General features: G+C 55.5%; 1 protein-coding gene across 33 annotated transcripts in view; it reads left to right on the top strand.

The window, feature by feature from the left end:
* The window catches only part of NRXN2 (neurexin 2), a 110783-nt gene that overhangs the window by 34371 nt on the left and 59835 nt on the right, over positions 1-16577 (top strand). For 16 of the 33 annotated variants that reach the window (XM_067037530.1, XM_067037525.1, XM_067037514.1 and 13 more), the window contains 3 exons: positions 13-314; positions 8224-8268; positions 16010-16171. In XM_067037530.1, the coding sequence (XP_066893631.1) occupies positions 13-314; positions 8224-8268; positions 16010-16171 (509 nt within the window). The remainder of the gene's footprint in view (positions 1-12; positions 315-8223; positions 8269-16009; positions 16172-16577) is intronic. The other 17 variants (XM_059068310.2, XM_067037534.1, XM_067037524.1 and 14 more) reach the window with 2 other exon arrangements.

Below are 16577 nucleotides of genomic sequence, written 5' to 3'. Positions count from 1 at the left end.
TGCCGCATCCAGGCAAGGAGGAGTTTGTGGCGACCTTCAAAGGCAATGAGTTCTTCTGCTATGACCTGTCACACAACCCGATCCAGAGCAGCACGGACGAGATCACGCTGGCCTTCCGCACCCTGCAGCGCAACGGGCTGATGCTGCACACGGGCAAGTCGGCCGACTATGTCAACCTGTCCCTCAAATCTGGGGCCGTCTGGCTCGTCATCAACCTGGGCTCGGGAGCCTTTGAGGCCCTTGTGGAACCCGTCAACGGCAAGTTCAACGACAACGCCTGGCACGACGTCCGGGTTACTCGAAACCTGCGCCAGGTAGGGGGAGCAAGAAGCAGGCCAGGGGCCAGCTGTATCTGCGACAGCATGGGAGTGGGGAGAGCGGGCTGCCTGGGGTGCGGGGGCGAGGCGTCAGGGCCAGCGGCAAGGCGTGGTTCTGAAGACGGTTTAGGCCGCGGGTAGCTGGGAGGGTCCAGGAGCGCAGCAGCCGCAGTGCGCAGGCTTCAAGGACCAGGATGCTGCGCTAGGGAGGAGGCTGCCCCGGGGCCGGAGCCCGAAGGAAGAGGAAGGGCCAGGCTCCGATTGGTGCCAGGGGCTGGGTTCAAGGGTTGGTGCTGAGGAATCAGGTAATCTGGCAGGAGGGCTATTCGGGGCCGGGAGGAGGAGACTGGCCAGACTCTGGTTGAGTCGGTGTCCCACTAGGGCAGGAAGCCTGGGCCATGTGGGGTGGGGTGTGGCCTGCCCTTAGGCGGGGCCTTTCTAGAGCAGAGGCAGGCCTGGGCTCAGAGCAAGGTCGGGGCAGCAGGCGTGGGAGGGGAATGGACTGGCGGACTGGCGAGGTGCTTGGTCTTGCCTCTCGTCCGGGCAGTACCCTCTCTCTCCTGTCCCTTCCTGTCCCTCCAAAGAGGCGCAGGCTCTCCCACGGGTCGGTGGCTGTCTTTCCGTGGCTTCCAGGCCAGCCCATGCGGGAGCTCGAGGAGACTCTTGGGGCAGCCCCTGCAGGCAGGACAGAGTCCTCAGCGTCCCCTCAGCTCCATCTCCCAGACCGCGCCCCCCCCGACCCGGGGGCTGATGCTTCGGGGCATCGGCGCTGTCCTCTCAGTGCAGTGGCCTCTTCGCCTCTCACAAGGCACAGGGTGGCTATGGCAGGTGAAGCATTCCCTAGGGCGGGCTTCTGCTTGACAGCAGCCTCCACAGCTTGTTTCCAGCCCTGAGAAGTTTCCGCCTCAAGCAGAGTCCAAGCCAGACCCTTCTTCCAAAGCAGGAGAAGCCACTGTGCATCCTCAGTGGCTCCTGGATCCACCTTCTGACTCCGTGCCCTGATCGCTTGGCACCTGGGGCCCAGGTGCCCAGACTCTTGCTGGTCCTTCTCTCTGGGTCCACCAGTTTCTGTAGCTGGTGGCAGGGACACTTTTCCAGCTCCACCCCCAGCAAGCTCAGTGCAACCTGGAACACGGAGCCTCTATGCCCTGGGAGGTGCTGTCTTGGCTGGTTTGCAGCCCTTCTCTTACCAGGTATCTGCTCTGTATTTCCTGGTTCTAGCTGAGCTTCCTGGTGGCTGAACTTGCGATGTCTCTCCTCTTCACCGTCTTTGTGACCTGCCCTCTCCTCCTCCCCTTCTTCCCACTGAAGGGCTCGTGGTGGGCAGGGGCTGGATTCTGGCTGACCTCACGCTGTTCTTACCTGCTCTTCTTCAGCCCGCTGAGCGATGATCTGATGGGGAGTCCCCCTCCTCTGGTGCCTTCCCCTTGCTGCAGGGACACCGTGGCTAACCCGCCCGCTCTTTCCAAGCCGCTGTTCCCTGCTCTAGTTGGGCTCCCACCCAGGCACGCGCTCTCAGTGCACCCCGAGCTTGGAAGAGCGGCGCTCCTCCTCAGGGTGGCGCCCCCTTCATGTCGCATCATCTCCTGACCCTGCCGGAGGGCAGTCTTGTGTTGTCACCACCGTCTGAGCAAACCTGAGTGTTTGCGCTGTTCATCATACTTTTAGGTGCCACCCGCATTTACTGCAGGGGTGGGCGGAGTTGCCTTCTTGCTGATGTTCCCTCCCCAGGACCAGCACTGTCACCTGGTACTGCCTCTGGCCACACGCTGCAAGCCCAGAGTCCGTATCCACGTGTCCTTTGGCCAATATATTGTCCATCTATACTGGGTACTGAGGGAGAAAAGACATGGGTCCCGCCCTCCCAGCCCTTCGGCTCTTGAGGACACAGGATGAGTCTGTTAAAAGTGAACAGAGCAAAGCCACACAAGGGCCAACTGAGCGGCAGGAATCTTAAACATTCTAGGAACTCGAGAGACTTAGGAGGGAGAGGTCTGTGACCAGGGAAGGCGGGAACGCGAGGGGGTGAGGCCTGGCCTCAGCAGTACTGAGTGTGGACAGGGACCCATAGTAGCCTCTTCCCGGGGCTCACAGAGTCCTGGGTCTGAGCTGGTAACTGGTGACCACGTCCCCCTGGGCTGCTGTACCGGATGGGTCAGAGCAGAGTCAGGTCATGTTGGCCTGAACATAAGCCTTCGGGGCCAAAGAGGGTGTCTGCTTTAAGACTTTGATCGAGAGGTCTCCTTAGAAAGGGTTTCTGGAGAGATTTATTTGACGCCAGTCCACATCCGTAAATATGAGCTGCAGCCCTTTTTTGGTCATTGTTACCATGGGGGATGGAAGGGCAGCCCTAAGGCTGTGCTCTGGATTCATTGCCCTTGCTCAGGGCCTAGCCTGTGGCCAAGTCCGTCTCAGCAGGCCTTTTGACTGCCTGTCTTTCAGGGCTTCTAATAATTTATTGGGTCCTGTTGTCCCTAGAGCAGTGGTTCTCAACCGAGGGCGGAGTGCCCCCCAGGAGACACTTGGCAATGTCTGGAAGCATTTTGGGTGTCACAGCTCGGGGAGGGTGCTACTGGCATGTAGTGGGTAGAGGCCAAGATGCTGCTAAACATCCCACAATGCACAGGGCAGCCCCATAGCAAAGAATTATCTGGCCCCAAATGTCACTAGTGCGACGAAGGGGAGAAACCCTATGCAGACACATTTATACAGGGGCCACGTGGTGTCCTGGGATTGGAAAGATCCTTTTACGATCTTAGGAGTGACGTTGGGTTGGGAGTGGCCAGGAGCAAAGATGGGGGTGCGGGGGGTGAGGTAAGAAATGACATCTGCTTCTGCCTTTAGGGTAGATGGCTGGGATCTGAGGACACTGGGATCCACATTGTTTTCCCCAAGTGATTAGAACAGCCAGGGAGACTGCCTCCTGGGGAGAGCCTGCCCCAGGACAGGCACTGAGGGGTCTCCCTTCCTCTTGGTCCTGCAGTTTTGGGAGACTGGAAGGAGGCAGAATTTCATCCGCCTCCCCTGAACCAGATAGTGATCCCCGGAATCCTCCAGAGACTCCTAGAACATTGCAGTCAGGACCAGAGGACACCTGACTGAGACCACACCCCGCTCTTGCCCTCCTCTCCCTCCGAGCCCAGACTTGAGGACCCTGTGCCCGGTGGTGTCTCTTGGGGGATCTTTGCAGGAATAATTCCCTCTGAGGATTCCCTGAGGCCTTTTTTTTTTTTTTTGCGGTACACGGGCCTCTCACTGTTGTGGCCTCTCCCGTTGCGGAGCACAGGCACCAGACGCACAGGCTCAGCGGCCATGGCTCACGGCCCCAGCCGCTCCGCGGCATGTGGGATACTCCAGGACCGGGACACAAACCCGTGTCCCCTGCATCGGCAGGTGGACTCTCAACCACTGCGCCACCAGGGAAGCCCTTGAGACCTATTTTTAATCCTGGGCCTACCCTCCTCCCACACCCAGTATGCCTCCCTCCACCATGCAAGCCGAGTGCCAACCCATTTCATCACTAGCCAGCACCAACTCTGGAAGACAAGCTGGCTCCCAAAATATCATGTGGAGCTTCCATCCGCCCAGCTCCCATGAGGCTGTTCCTCAGTGGGGAGATTTTCAGGACCCCACCTGGGCCCCAAGGAGGGACATCCCCCAAGGATGGGGCCTGGCAGGCACTTGGGACTCCCTTCCCTTCCGGCCCGGGTTGCCCTGTCTCTCCGGCCTGTCACACGCCCCATCTTAGGGCCTAACTGTGCTGCTCTACACACCCTGTCTATACTGGCTTCCCGAGCTGCCCACCTCGTTCCCACAGAGCTCCCGCCAACACCATCGTTCACTCTCCTTTCTGCCGGATGAAACCCTAGGGCTGGGGTTTGAGTCGGACAGACTGGGTTCAAATCCCAGCTCTGCCACTAGTTGGAGTGACTTAAGGCAAGTAATGTAACTCTCTGCAAAGTGAGAGGGGCCTTTGAGGACTAACTGAGGTGATGGCCTGTGCCTGGCACCGCGTGAGCAACGGAGGGCTTGCTGCTGTCATTATTGTTAGTTGTGGGGTTTTTTTTTCCAATCCTTCAGGCCCAGCTGAACCGCCACCTTTTTTGTAAGGCCTTCCTTGATCCTCGGGGTCCCCTGGCCAGCCTCCCTCTTTGCTGTGTTCTGGCCCTATCATCACACTCCGTCTGCATGGTCAATAATTTGTGTTCACCTCTTTTCTCTATTTCTACACGGTAAGCTCCTTGAGAGCTTAATACCAGCAACTACTGAGTGTTTTTATTTGTTTTTCTCGTGGTTTTGCTGGTTCCTTTGGGCTCTTTCTTAAAGCCAGTTGGTGAGGTTTTGGACATGAAGATCCAGCAGATCTATTTCATACGAGCCCAGAAATATCTCTTGTCCTCTGGGAAAAACTCCACTTCACTTTGCTCTCCCGCCCCCTCAGAGTCTCCTCAGGACCTGTCCCTTTCTTACAGCATTGTTCAGATTGCACTGTCACACCTCTCCTCCTCCGGAACCCCCAAGTTCAAGGATCTCTTTTCTCTTTTGTATCTCTCCTAACTTTACTAACAATCCTGTGAAGTGGGAGATACTCCTATTTCACCAGCGAGGTTGAAGAGCTGGCCCAAGGCTGTCCTGCAGGAAGTGGGAGGATGGGAGTCTGACTCCATTTTTCCGCCTCCCGGGAGGGCCTGGCTGTTGGCCTTGGTGCACACTGCTCAGGTGCCTGTCGTCCGTCTTGTGGTACCTCCGTTCTTGGGTGTTCCCAAATCTTGAGCCATCTAAATGTTCTGCTTGTCTCTTGGAAAAATGGGCCCCTCTTATCTCTGAGTCCTCTTTTCTTTGTCCTGATCGTCCCTTGCTCAAGCTCCACAGAGCCTGCCTTCACTCAGACTTTTGTGATTTGTGCGTATAATTCCCTTCTTGGCTTTCTTGAAGGGCTGGAGCTATGCCAGTAGATCAAGGTGAAGATGCGGTAAAGTTTTGTCAAAGGCCCTTGGCCATGGTAAGTTACACTTGCTACAGTGACTGACTTCTTCCCTCTGTGACTTGATGCCCTCCTCCCTCATCATGCACTGTCATCCTTGTGCTCTTGGGCTCCAGGAGCCCTCTAGCTGTTTCTGTGGGTGGGGCAAAGCTTTCCTTGCTTATTTGTTAGTCTGAAGCCTCAGCCCTCCCGATCCCCGGCATTCGGGAAGGCGTGGGCTGCCACGTCACAGGTGCCAGGATGGGTTCCAGTGGAGGCTCCCCACTCTAGTATTTGGCCACAGTTGCCCCCTCGGGCATGATCACCATGGACCGGGTTCTGGATCTGCAGTAGGTCTAGAGGGGCCCTGTCTCGCCCACCACAACCTCGCTATTTATGAGAGGAAGCCCGGATCTCTTGACACATCAGTGGAAGGCCCTCTCAATCTTGTTTCTTTCTTTCTTATTTTTTAATTTGGCTGTGCTGCACGGCTTGCGGGATCTTAGTTCCCTGACCTGGGATTGAACCCGAGCCTTTGGCAGTGAAAGCGTGGAGTCCTAACCACTGGACCACCAGGGAATTCCCTCAATCTTGTTTCTTAATTCGCTCTTGTACTTGTTAAAAATTGAAGTTGTCCATGAAAGTCGAAAACTATTTTTTCCTTGTTTTAGTCTCCACAACCAGTTCTAATTTAAAAAGAGTAGTAGCTGGATTTTTACCTCCAATGCCTTTTTTCCCCCTATCTTGTTTGACTAGTGCAGTGATACCAGAGCACTTGTACCTTTTTTGGTGCCATGGATTTAGCTGCCCTGAAGCTAATGGTTCCTTGTCCTGACTAGTTGGCCTCTTCATTTCCCAACGGTCCTACTGGCTGATAGGACCAATCCTTGTACCACGTGTTATCCCCTGTTCCGGTCTCTGCATCTGCAGTTAGACTCTTGTCTTCCTGCTATGTAAACTGTTTCTGCATCACTAATAATTAATATTGGTTATTTAGCACTTCTTCTAGCTGCTTAATATTGAATTCTGTTATTTTTAATGATACAAGGCCCTTATTAATTGTCTTACTGAATTAGTCCTGTGCCCACTGGTTATAATAACTCTCTAACTAATGGATCTGTCTCTAGAAGACCTCTCTTTCTCACAATCACACACTTGGGCGCACAGCTTAGTATTTGATGGACATCAAGCAGTAGTGTCCCAATATCTCTGATACACTAAGTGAAGCTGCCTCAGCCCCTTTGCCATCTCCTCCTCAAAGGGTAATTTTGAAGGTGGTTCTTTGACCATGAGGAGAGGAAATGAACACAAAGCCACATGGGGGCGGGGCCTCTAGAGTCTGGGGTAGAAGAAGCTGGCTTATAGTTTACAGAGGAGTAAGGGATTTTAGAGGGAGGTGAGCCTCTCTGTTCCTTTTTATGGTGTGGTATGTGGGGGGAGTGAAGTTTTGCTGCCTGCTGTGGGGAGCGGAGGCGCAGGGGTCTGTGGGTGTGTGTGGAAGGAGGCTGGGCTGCTGGGAAAGCCTGACCAATTCCAGGGATTTACAGGAGTGGTGGTGGTGAGGGGGTACTTCATTCTGGGAGGAACGGCTGCCCAGAGGAGCATAAGAGAATAGGCGTGGGGTGATTGAAGAACTGGGGAAATTTGGGGGAAATATGGGCTCTGAAAGGTCAGTTTAGGCAGGAAGGAGGAGTCAGTTCTCGGTGGGAGGGGGAGGGGAGGGAGGAGGTTTGGGATGATTAGCTCTGATGTGAGAGTGAGCTTTCTGCCAGCCCATGGAGGGCAAGTTTCCTTCTCCCTGTTCTGGTGGTGACTTGCTCTCTCTTCCTTTCTCAAGGAACAGAAAGGGGAAGAAACCCCCCCCCCACCCCCGCCCCCCCCACCCCCGCGCCAAAAACAGTGCTGCCCCTCCCCCCACCGTGACTCCCTGGATCTCTTTGCTATCCTCCATCCCCAGGAAAAGCAGACACCCATATCCCCTCCTATGGTCCCTGGGAACAACTCCTCTTTGCCTCCAAATGAAATTGCCTCTCATTTGAGCCAGTCCTGGGATTCTCTGGGGGCTTTGGCCACTCTTCTCCCAGTCTGACAGCCAGCTGGCCCATCACCAACCAGTTAACCCATTAACTCGACATGGTCACTGGGCAGCCAGTTGGCCAGTACCAACTTGCTCTTTAGCCAGTTCTCTGGAAAGCCATCTGGTTGACCAGTTAGCCAACAAACCCATCCGTCCATTCCCTGAGTCAGTAGCCCATCCCTTTCTCACACCCCTGTTCCCCTCCCTCCCTTCCCCTCAACTCCATAACATTTCAGCCCATAGGACTTACTAATACTGCATAATTGGGTCTGCTTCTTAACTGCCTGCCTTCCCTCTCTCACCTTCTGTTGGAAAACCCCGTTGCCAACTCTGTGTGTGTGACTAACACGCTTAAAACCTGGGGGACCAAGGGATGGGCAGGGACAGGTGGGGCAAGGTATGAGTGAAAAACCGAACTAACCTTTCTGTTTCATCTGCGGAATGTCGCCATCTTTAAGTCTTTGCTTTCCTGGTCCAGTTCTTTTGTTGTTTTCTTCTCTACTAACCAAGGTCTTTAACTGTTCCCCTTCTCTGCAGCCGGCTCTTCCCGGAGGGGATGGTGGCAGGGAGAGGAATCCAGAGGAGGGGTGGGGCGGGGGTGGGAGAAGGGATTTAATTTTTGTGTGTGTTTTATTTCTCCCTCCCATTATAGTTTAATTTTCTTTAAACAAAATACTTCAGCTGAGCTTAAGGTGGGAGGGTCTGAACAGACAACCAAACATATATGGATATATATTTTTCCTCCTTCCTTGAGTTTCACAGTTGGTCATTTTCTTTTTCTTTTCTTTTCGTTCTGTTCTTTTGTTGTTGTCTTTGTTGTTTTCTTTGACCCCACCCCACCCCCTTCCCCCATATCTCCGGTGAAGCACGCAGGCATTGGACACGCTATGGTAAACAAACTGCATTATCTGGTAGATATCACTCTAATTGTCTTACCGTTTGGTTTGCCGTGGGTTTTTTTTAACTGTTCGATTCTCCCTCTTTCGTTTCCTTTCCCCGTTTGGTTTTGGTTGTTTTGCTCTTCCAACTGTTTTCTGCATCCTGGACAATCTTTTGATTTTGCTTCTCTCTTTTAGTTTTCCTCTTTCCCTTTTCTTTCTTTCTTTTTCTTTTTTTTTTGGTTCAAACTCAAATCCAAAAGACAAACGGAAATCGAGGAATTTGGTCTGTCCCTGCCCTAACCCCCCACTTGTGAATTCAGATTCCTGGCCAGAGAGACCTGGGGCAGGCCCCACGTTCATTGGCTCTGGTTAGACCAGCCCCGATGCCAGGCTGCTTATTTTATTGCTTTATTTTGTTCCTTTTCTCCCCTGCCCTGCCCCTTGTTTCTTTTCTTTGATTTAGTTTCTTTCTTGGTCTCCTGAAAATCCATGGAAAACACCATCCCATGACATGCTACGCTCTGCTCTCTGTCAGCTCCCGGACAGGCCCCTTGAGTTGGGGGAGGGGCTGGGGGTGAGGCCTCCAGTGGCAGCCAGCTCCACAGGCTGCAGCGAGGGAGGTGGCCTTGGGGGATGCAGAGCCATCGGGGGCGGGTCCAGAGCTCCTTCCAATCACCATTCATACCAGTTTAGGAGCTGCCCCATGCTGGCTGCCAGGGAAGAAGCGGCATCCCCTCCCTCACTTCTCAGTCTTGAGGGGTCCTGGTTCCGTCTCCCCCGACATCTTGCATGGCATGAATGGTCTTTTCCCCCCTCCAGGGACAGCGTCCAGTTCCCCCACCAGTCTGCTGCTCTGACTAACACTGTGTCTCACACTGTCTTCCTTCCTTCCCTTCCATCTCCTGTCCCCTGTCTGCCCCCTGCCTGTCCCGCATGGCCTCTGACCGGGGTTGGTTCCCTTCCCTGTTGAGGGGGTGAGAGGAGGAGGCCCAGCTGGGGTGAAGTCGGGGTACTTGTCGCCAAGCTCCTCTGTCTGGGTTGGGCTCAGTCCCGGTGAGTGTTGGTGTGGGTGTCTGTGTAGACACAGCTGGTGTGTGTTGGTGTGTGGGTGCGACTGTGTGTAAATGTTGGTGTGACATTTCGGGGGTGTTAGTGGGAGACTGTACTGTGTGTTTGTGATTCTCTACTGGTGATTCTACAAGTGTAAACGCCGGTGTGAGCTGGGGGCTGCGTGACTGTGTGCTTCTGAGCTGGTGAGGGCTCTTAGGAGGTGGGCTCTGGGGACAGGGAGGGCAGGAGCAGGGGAGGAGCTGAGGCTGGCTGGCCCTTTGCTCCTCGCCACACCTTGGAGTGTATGCCTGCAGGCCCTGCTGTGTGCCATCCCCCGGGATTCCCTCCTGCCTGCCCTGTCCTGGCTCTGCTTAGTCATGGCCCATTAATAATGCAGAGTGACTGAGCACCAGGCTGGGGACCCTGCAGTTGGACGTGTCTGTTCCCACGCGGCCCACGTTGCTTGGGGCGGCTGCCTGGCCTTCCCAGCCTCCCAGGTCTGCGTAGCTGCCTGGCTGGAGAGGAGGGAAGCATGAGAGCCGAGGCTCTCTGTCTGAGTGGCTCCCCCATCTCTCCAGGAGGATGTACCTCTGAGGCCACATCTGGCCTGTCCTGACACTCTTGCAGGTCTGTGTTTCCCTGCACCCGCAGACCTGTGGCAGTCCCGTCCTTTGCCCTGGCCTGAGCTAGTGCCTGTGGCCACGGCCAGGCTAGCCCTCCGCAGTCCAAGACCTCATTTGGCCACTCTGTCGTCCCAGTGTTTAGGTGGAGCCATGTGGTGGCCCCAGCCCGGCCCCGCCACGGGCCTTACTCTCCAGCTGCTGCTGCTAGGAGTTCGCTGCTGCCCACACCTCAGGCCAGGCCGCTGAGTACCTGTTAGGAGCTAGGCATTTAGAACTCTTTCTTAACAGAGCTTCGCTAGACAGCTGAACTGTGACTTTGGGGACAGAAGGGAGACAAGATAAAGCCAACCCCTGGGGATACCATCTGAGAATCAGGGCCCTACAGACCTCCCCTTCCTTCTAGTCTCAGTTCAGTTAAAAACTGTGTGAACTGGGGCTAAAGCTGTTTCCTCAGTTACCAAACAAGCTGCTGATATAGCTGCATTGCCTACGTCATGGGGTCAGTGTGAAGATCAAGAAGGGGAGTGGAGGTGAAAGTGTCTGTACTCTGTAAAGGGAATTATAATTTTATTAAGCTTTGTGAGATGTTAACTGATTATCTTCGTGTTTCCAGGGCAGGGATGTTTTGTAAAGAAGAGATTCCCTTCTCATAGCAAACTCTGGAGAATACAGCATATCTGGCCCCATTGGAGATCCTATTACTGTCCTTTCTTGGGAATCAGTCCCAAAATAACTACATGAAACCCCAGAATGCCCCAGGAATCGGGCCTGGGGAGGATGGAATGACTTGGTTAAGTTGGTCAAGAAGCAAACAACCCTGTCTGGTTTCAGCCCTTGCCAGGAAAGTCCCTGTGAATTTCTAAGTCTCCAAAGTCCACGCTTTCTAGCGTGAGCATCACTGCTTGACAACCAGAGCTGGTGCCCGTGGGTGGCCTGAGTCACCTCATAAACCCTCAGATACCTGTCCCAGGGATCAGCTCTTTCAGCCGAGAATGGAGTCAGACAACCGGGCACCCAAAGAGACAGGGTTCAACCTGCTCTGATTCCCGGGCATTCCTCAGCCGGGCTCTGGTTGGTTTTGTATTTATTTTTACTAACTTCTTTATATGGACTCTTCTTTTTTTTTTTTTTTTTTTTTTCGGTACGTGGGCCTCACACTGTTGTGGCCTCTCCCGTTGCGGAGCGCAGGCTCCGGAAGCACAGGCTCAGTGGCCATGGCTCATGGGCCCAGCCGCTCCGCAGCATGTGGGATCTTCCCGGACCGGGGCACGAACCCATGTCCCCTGCATTGGCAGGCGGATTCTCAACCACTGCGCCACCAGGGAAGCCCCTAAAGACTCTTTTTGTTATTTGAGTATTCCTCCTTGGGGGAGAGGGTGGATCCGGATCAAAAAGGCCCACCAGTGGAGAGGTTTGGGTCAGGTGTGGTCAGGCTGAAAAGAAGTGTTCTCTGCTCGTGACCCTGGAGGCTTTGCTTCTTCTAAATAGCTCTCACCTTTCGAATATCATTTAAACTCGACGAACGCCTAGATTTCAGGCAGCAGGCAGAGATTATTCCCAGTTAGCAGATGGGGAAACTGAGGCCCAAGAAGGCCTGGGGTCACATAGCAAGTAGTGGAAGAGTTCAGTGCTTTCACTTTATTGATCTCATTTGATCCTCATAGTAAGCCTGGGAGAAGCAGGAGTGATGGAAGTTGTTAAACCCCTTTGACAGACGAGAGTCAGAGATGTAACATGAGATTGTTCTGGAAGATGGTAAAGGCCACAGGAGAACTCAGGATTTGTGACCTGAAGTTTCTGTTCCCAAACTTTATTAAATCCAGTCGTCAGGATTCACCATGGGGCTATCACTGCTGGTTAGGTCATCTTCCTGGTGTGTCTTTCCAACCTGTTTCTCTCTGCAGCTTCCCCCCACCCCAAGCAGATGGCTAAACTCAAACGTGTAACAGGGCTGCACACGCTCCCTCGACTGTCCTCTGTCCTCATGCCCTCATGCCCCCCTCATGCTCCTTAGGACATGCTCCGCAGTCCTAAGGGCAGGCCAGCACCTTCTTCTTAAACTAGTTGTCCTTACCCGTCTTTGGCTCATGAGCCTTTTGAGAATTTGGTGGCAGCAGTGGACTCTCACAGGAAAAAGAAACCCATCGAAGCAGTTTTCCTACAATGCCAAGGGGTGTCATGACTCCCCAAAGCCCATCTAGCCTACCTACAGGTTAAAAACAGTCTTATTCTCCCCCAAATAATGCCCCTGCCAGGAAGGTCAGCGACCCTGTGATCATAGCAGGGGGCTGGGAAAGGCTCTGGATGATGTCAGAGGGGTATTTTCCTCTTCCCCAGCTTTTCCTCCGGAGGTGCGGTGGGCATGGAATGCCCGAGTGGAGATATTTGTGGCCAAGACCTGGTTTCACATCCTAGCAGCCTGCCTGGGGGGGGAGACGAGCAGAGCAGAGCAGAAGAGAGGTGGGGCCAGTAGGGAGGGTTGAGAGCCCACCCAGGTCATAGGCTACCCCTCGCAGCCACCTCCAGCCACCCTCCCCGTCCCTGGGGAATAGCGGGAGTTGGGCGCTGGGCTCCTGAGTCTTCTGTGCTCCTTCCCCTCATCCCTGGATGGGCGTCGTTCTTCCAGGGCAGAGCGGTGGCTCACTCCTCTCGTCCTCCTCAGCCCCACTCAGGGCCCAGTCTGTCTGTGTTGCGTGGATTGGTGTGGGTTGGGTGCAGAGTATCTGCTGTGTCTTGGGGTGCTAGCCGTGGTCCTGATGACAAAAAGGATTCTGCTTGGAAATGAGCCTGTCAAGACTCCCTCCCACTGCCTTCAGTAAGACATGGTATGTGAGCAGGCGTGTCTGGGGTCAGTGATCAGTGATCAGTGCTGAATGGGTGGTGGGAATGAGTGTCTGGGTCACCCTCTGGGGAGGAAGGTCTGAGGCTAATGTCCCATCCCTTTCTTTCTCAACCTGTACCTGTCTCTGTTCTAGTGGTGGCTCCTCTCCCTTCCTCCGTTGAAAGGAAGCTTCTCCTTCCTGCACCCCTACAGCTCTTTCGCCTCCATCTCGGCTCTTCCCAATGCTCCGCGGTCCCGGTCCCGCATGCCTTCCCACCTGTGGCTGCCTTTCTCTCGCCTGTCCTGCTGGGCCAGGCCCCCACTCTGGCCCTCTAACCTGCACGCGTCCTAGCTGTGGTGGCTGTTCTGTGTCGCATGCCCCCCCCCCCGCCCTCTTCCCCTGCCGGCCCCACCCCTTCCAGAAGCTGCGCGGGGGGATTGGGGGGCAGGGGCATCATGAACCCCTGGGGTGGAGGGGGACCGGGGGAATTATTCCCCTGTTTCCTGCTTTTACTAACGAACCTGCCATTTTTGTGTCTGGACTTTGATTTGTCTGAGGGAACAGTCGGGTTTTACTAATCTCAGTCATCTCCCTCCTTGCCTTCCCCAGAGACCTTTCTCCATTCCCCTGACCCTTGGCTTCCTTTCTACCCAGTGCCTGTCTCCCCCTTTCTCTCTCTTCTTCCCAGACCCCCAGGCTGACCACCCCCCCTTCCTCTGTGCACCCTGTGTTACCCTGCCTCCTGCTACCCTCTCCCCAACCCCTGGGCCAGGGTGGCTCTAAAATAGGGACAAATACAAAAGGGATTAAGTCAGCCCTTTCCCAATAGGGGGCACCACGTGGTGGTGATTTGCGTAAAGCCATGGCGGGCAAGGTCAGATTTGTGCCCAGTCTGGAGGGGAGTTGAGGAGGGGCCCCCCCAAGTCAGGTCCTTCTAACTCTGAGGGTGAAGGCAGGTGAGCTGGCTGAAAGGACTGGTGGAAGAGGGCCCATAGGGTGAGGAAGATGCCAGTAGCTGGTGCCCTGGCCTCTGGGGCTGCGGGGTGAAGACAGCTGAGTGGCTCAGGCTGCTGGTAGGCCTACGTATATATAGAGCGAGGAGGAGCCTCTTCTGGGGGAGCTTTGGGGCTGGGGGGGCCCTCCCCATGCACAGGAGCAGGGTCGTCCCATCAGAGCAGTCTCGGAGGACTGAGATTCTGTCCACCAAAGACCCCCGAGCCTCTGGGTTCATAGATGGGACACAGGCAAGTGAGAGCCAAGTGTGGCCCTGGGTCGCAAGGTGACTTGACATTCATTTGAATGACGGAGACGTGTCCCCTGGACTGTGCTGGGATTAGTAGGGTTACAGGGACACATCAGGCCAGGGGCCCGGCCTTCAGGAGCTGACTCTCTAGTTGGGGTGACCAGACACAGGCTCAGGAACTAATAGTGGCCCAATTCCTGGTCTCTCAGTGCAGCCCCGGGAGTGGAGGTGGAGGGCAGGATGGAGGCCCCTTCCCCCTGTCTTACCCCCATCTCTGTGTCCCAGCCCCCTTCTGCCCTTTCTCCAGCCCCCTTCTGCCTGTTCTAATCTTGTCTGCATGTTTTTGTGACTAATACTTTGACCCTTCCCTTTTCCACCCAGATCTCCACTTCCTAGTCTCGGGTGGGGTGGAGGGAAGAAGAAATAAACAGTAATGACCAACCCTCCCCTCGAAACACGACTCCAAAGCTTCAAAGTGCCCGCTTCCACAAAGACACCCCCTTACCTCTGTCCTTGAACCTAGTCCCCCCCAGCACAAGATTTGATGGTTCCCAGGAAGGGGCCCCTTCAGCCCCACCTCTCTCACTGTGAGGCTCCAGCCCAGCACGAGGGGGACTCGAGGGGCCTGTGAGGGACGTTCCCCTTGGCCCCGTTCTGCCCGTGTCCCTTGGGTGTTCCTAACACCCACTCTGCGGCCCTGCAACAGTGGGACCCTGGCGACCAGTCACTGGAAGATGGCTGGTGGCACGTGGGTATGGACTCATGTGGGGAGGACATCACGGGCTGTGATTGGAAGGCCCCAATCTCCAGACTTCGCCCAAAAAGGGGGTGCTGAGGCATGTTTGGAGTGTGGGAATGGGGTGAGCTGTGGCCTGCAGAAGCACAGTGTTGGGTTCACTGCGAGCCAGCTTCCTGATCACCCCTGCAGGAGCCTGACCGTGCTAATCCACAGCCTTCAGAGAGTGGGGCTTATGGTGTCCCGGCCCCAGCTCTTCCCCACAACCTGGCTGGGTGTGGGATGCTCCTACGGCTAGACTTTTCAGGGGTTAGGTGGACATTTGCCTGGGGGGCAGGGAGTCATGGAGTTCCCTGTACTTGTCACTGCCCCCCCAGGTCACTTCAGCCTTCTCCAGGCCACTCCTGAGCCCCTTTCACCTCCTCAGAGCACCAGGTATGCCCCCATCCCTACCCATCTTGCTTTCTTACCTGACTTTTCAGCCCAGGGTCAAGGTAACAGGAGGTTAGCCTGTCCCCCTCTGTTCCTTACCCTGGCCCCGATGATGGTGGTGGTGAATGAATCAGGCAGACTGGTGAATAAGCCACCGGCTGCCCTCTCCTTGGGGGACAAGGGAGTGACTCGGAGAGTAAAGAGACAGACTCAGCAAGGGGGCTAGGACCAGTGAGGGGGGTGCTGGTGGGAATCAGCCCTCAAGGGCGCTATGTGTCCCCCAGGAAGTTCCAAGTCTCCCCAGGAATAGCTGGGTTCCTGTTCCTCACGCCCTTGCTGTTGTCCACCTCCCTCCTGGCTAAGATTGAAAGGACTCCTCCACGCCCTGCAGGGAGAGCTGCAGGGGAGTCCAAGCCACCGGGACCCCAGGAGAACAGGTGTTCTCTGCCTTGTTTATGAAAGATGCTCTGAAATCACATGGGGGTCCAGAGACCCCTTCAAGAGGAGAGAATCGAGGGTGGGTGCCATTTGCATCCTTCCCTGATGGGGCCCTTCCTGAAGCTCCCACTCCCGTCCGGATCCACCTCTTGGGGCTGTTCACAGTGAGCACCTCGAGTGCCCTTCAGGCCCCTACCTGCCAAGCTGGGCCTTAGTCCACCCCGAAACCATCAAATCTTGTGCTGCCTCCTTCCCCCACTTCCCCCACCCCAACCCCACTGTTCCTCCGAGACAAGCAGACATAAAAATGGGGGGTCCCCCTCCCCTGCTGCCCCCCGGCCCCTCCCTTGCCCAGCCCGAGGCTCTTCCCAGGGAGTTGATGCAGGTTGTCTCCTTGTCTCTCCCCCTCCCTCCCTGGGCTGGGCAGGTGACCATCTCGGTGGACGGGATCCTGACCACCACAGGCTACACGCAGGAGGATTACACCATGCTGGGCTCTGACGACTTCTTCTACATTGGTGGCAGCCCCAACACGGCGGACCTGCCGGGCTCGCCCGTCAGCAACAACTTCATGGGCTGCCTCAAGGATGTGAGTAGGGCCAGGAGGGGGCCAGGGGTGCCCCGGGAGCCCTGTCTGCAGTGTGATTCGGTCTGACCGGCCAGCTGCCTGGGGCCTCTGTTCCCTCTGGTCAGTGGTGGGAGATCTCCTCTCTTCAAAACCTAAGGCCCATTGACTCCGGCTTCTCCTCTCTTGTTTCCTTGAGCCCCAAAGGCCCCCGTCCTCTCAGAGGACCCTCGAGGCAGCTGTGTACAGAGGCAAGCGTGGTGGACATGAACACTAAAGACCTGTGTTTAAGGCCCACTCACTAGCTCCATGACCTTGGCCAGGTCCCCTGACCTGTCTGACTCTTAGTTTCCTCGTCTGTAAAACGAGTGGTCAGTACCTACTTCTCGAGGCGGCTGTGAGGAGCCGATGAGAGCGAAAATGTCAACCT

The sequence above is a fragment of the Kogia breviceps genome, chromosome 7 (genome assembly GCF_026419965.1).
Source record: "Kogia breviceps isolate mKogBre1 chromosome 7, mKogBre1 haplotype 1, whole genome shotgun sequence".
NCBI classification, from domain to species: Eukaryota; Metazoa; Chordata; class Mammalia; order Artiodactyla; family Physeteridae; genus Kogia; species Kogia breviceps.
Note: the sequence above shows the minus strand (reverse complement) of the source record. Positions and strands in the feature narration are given on the sequence as shown.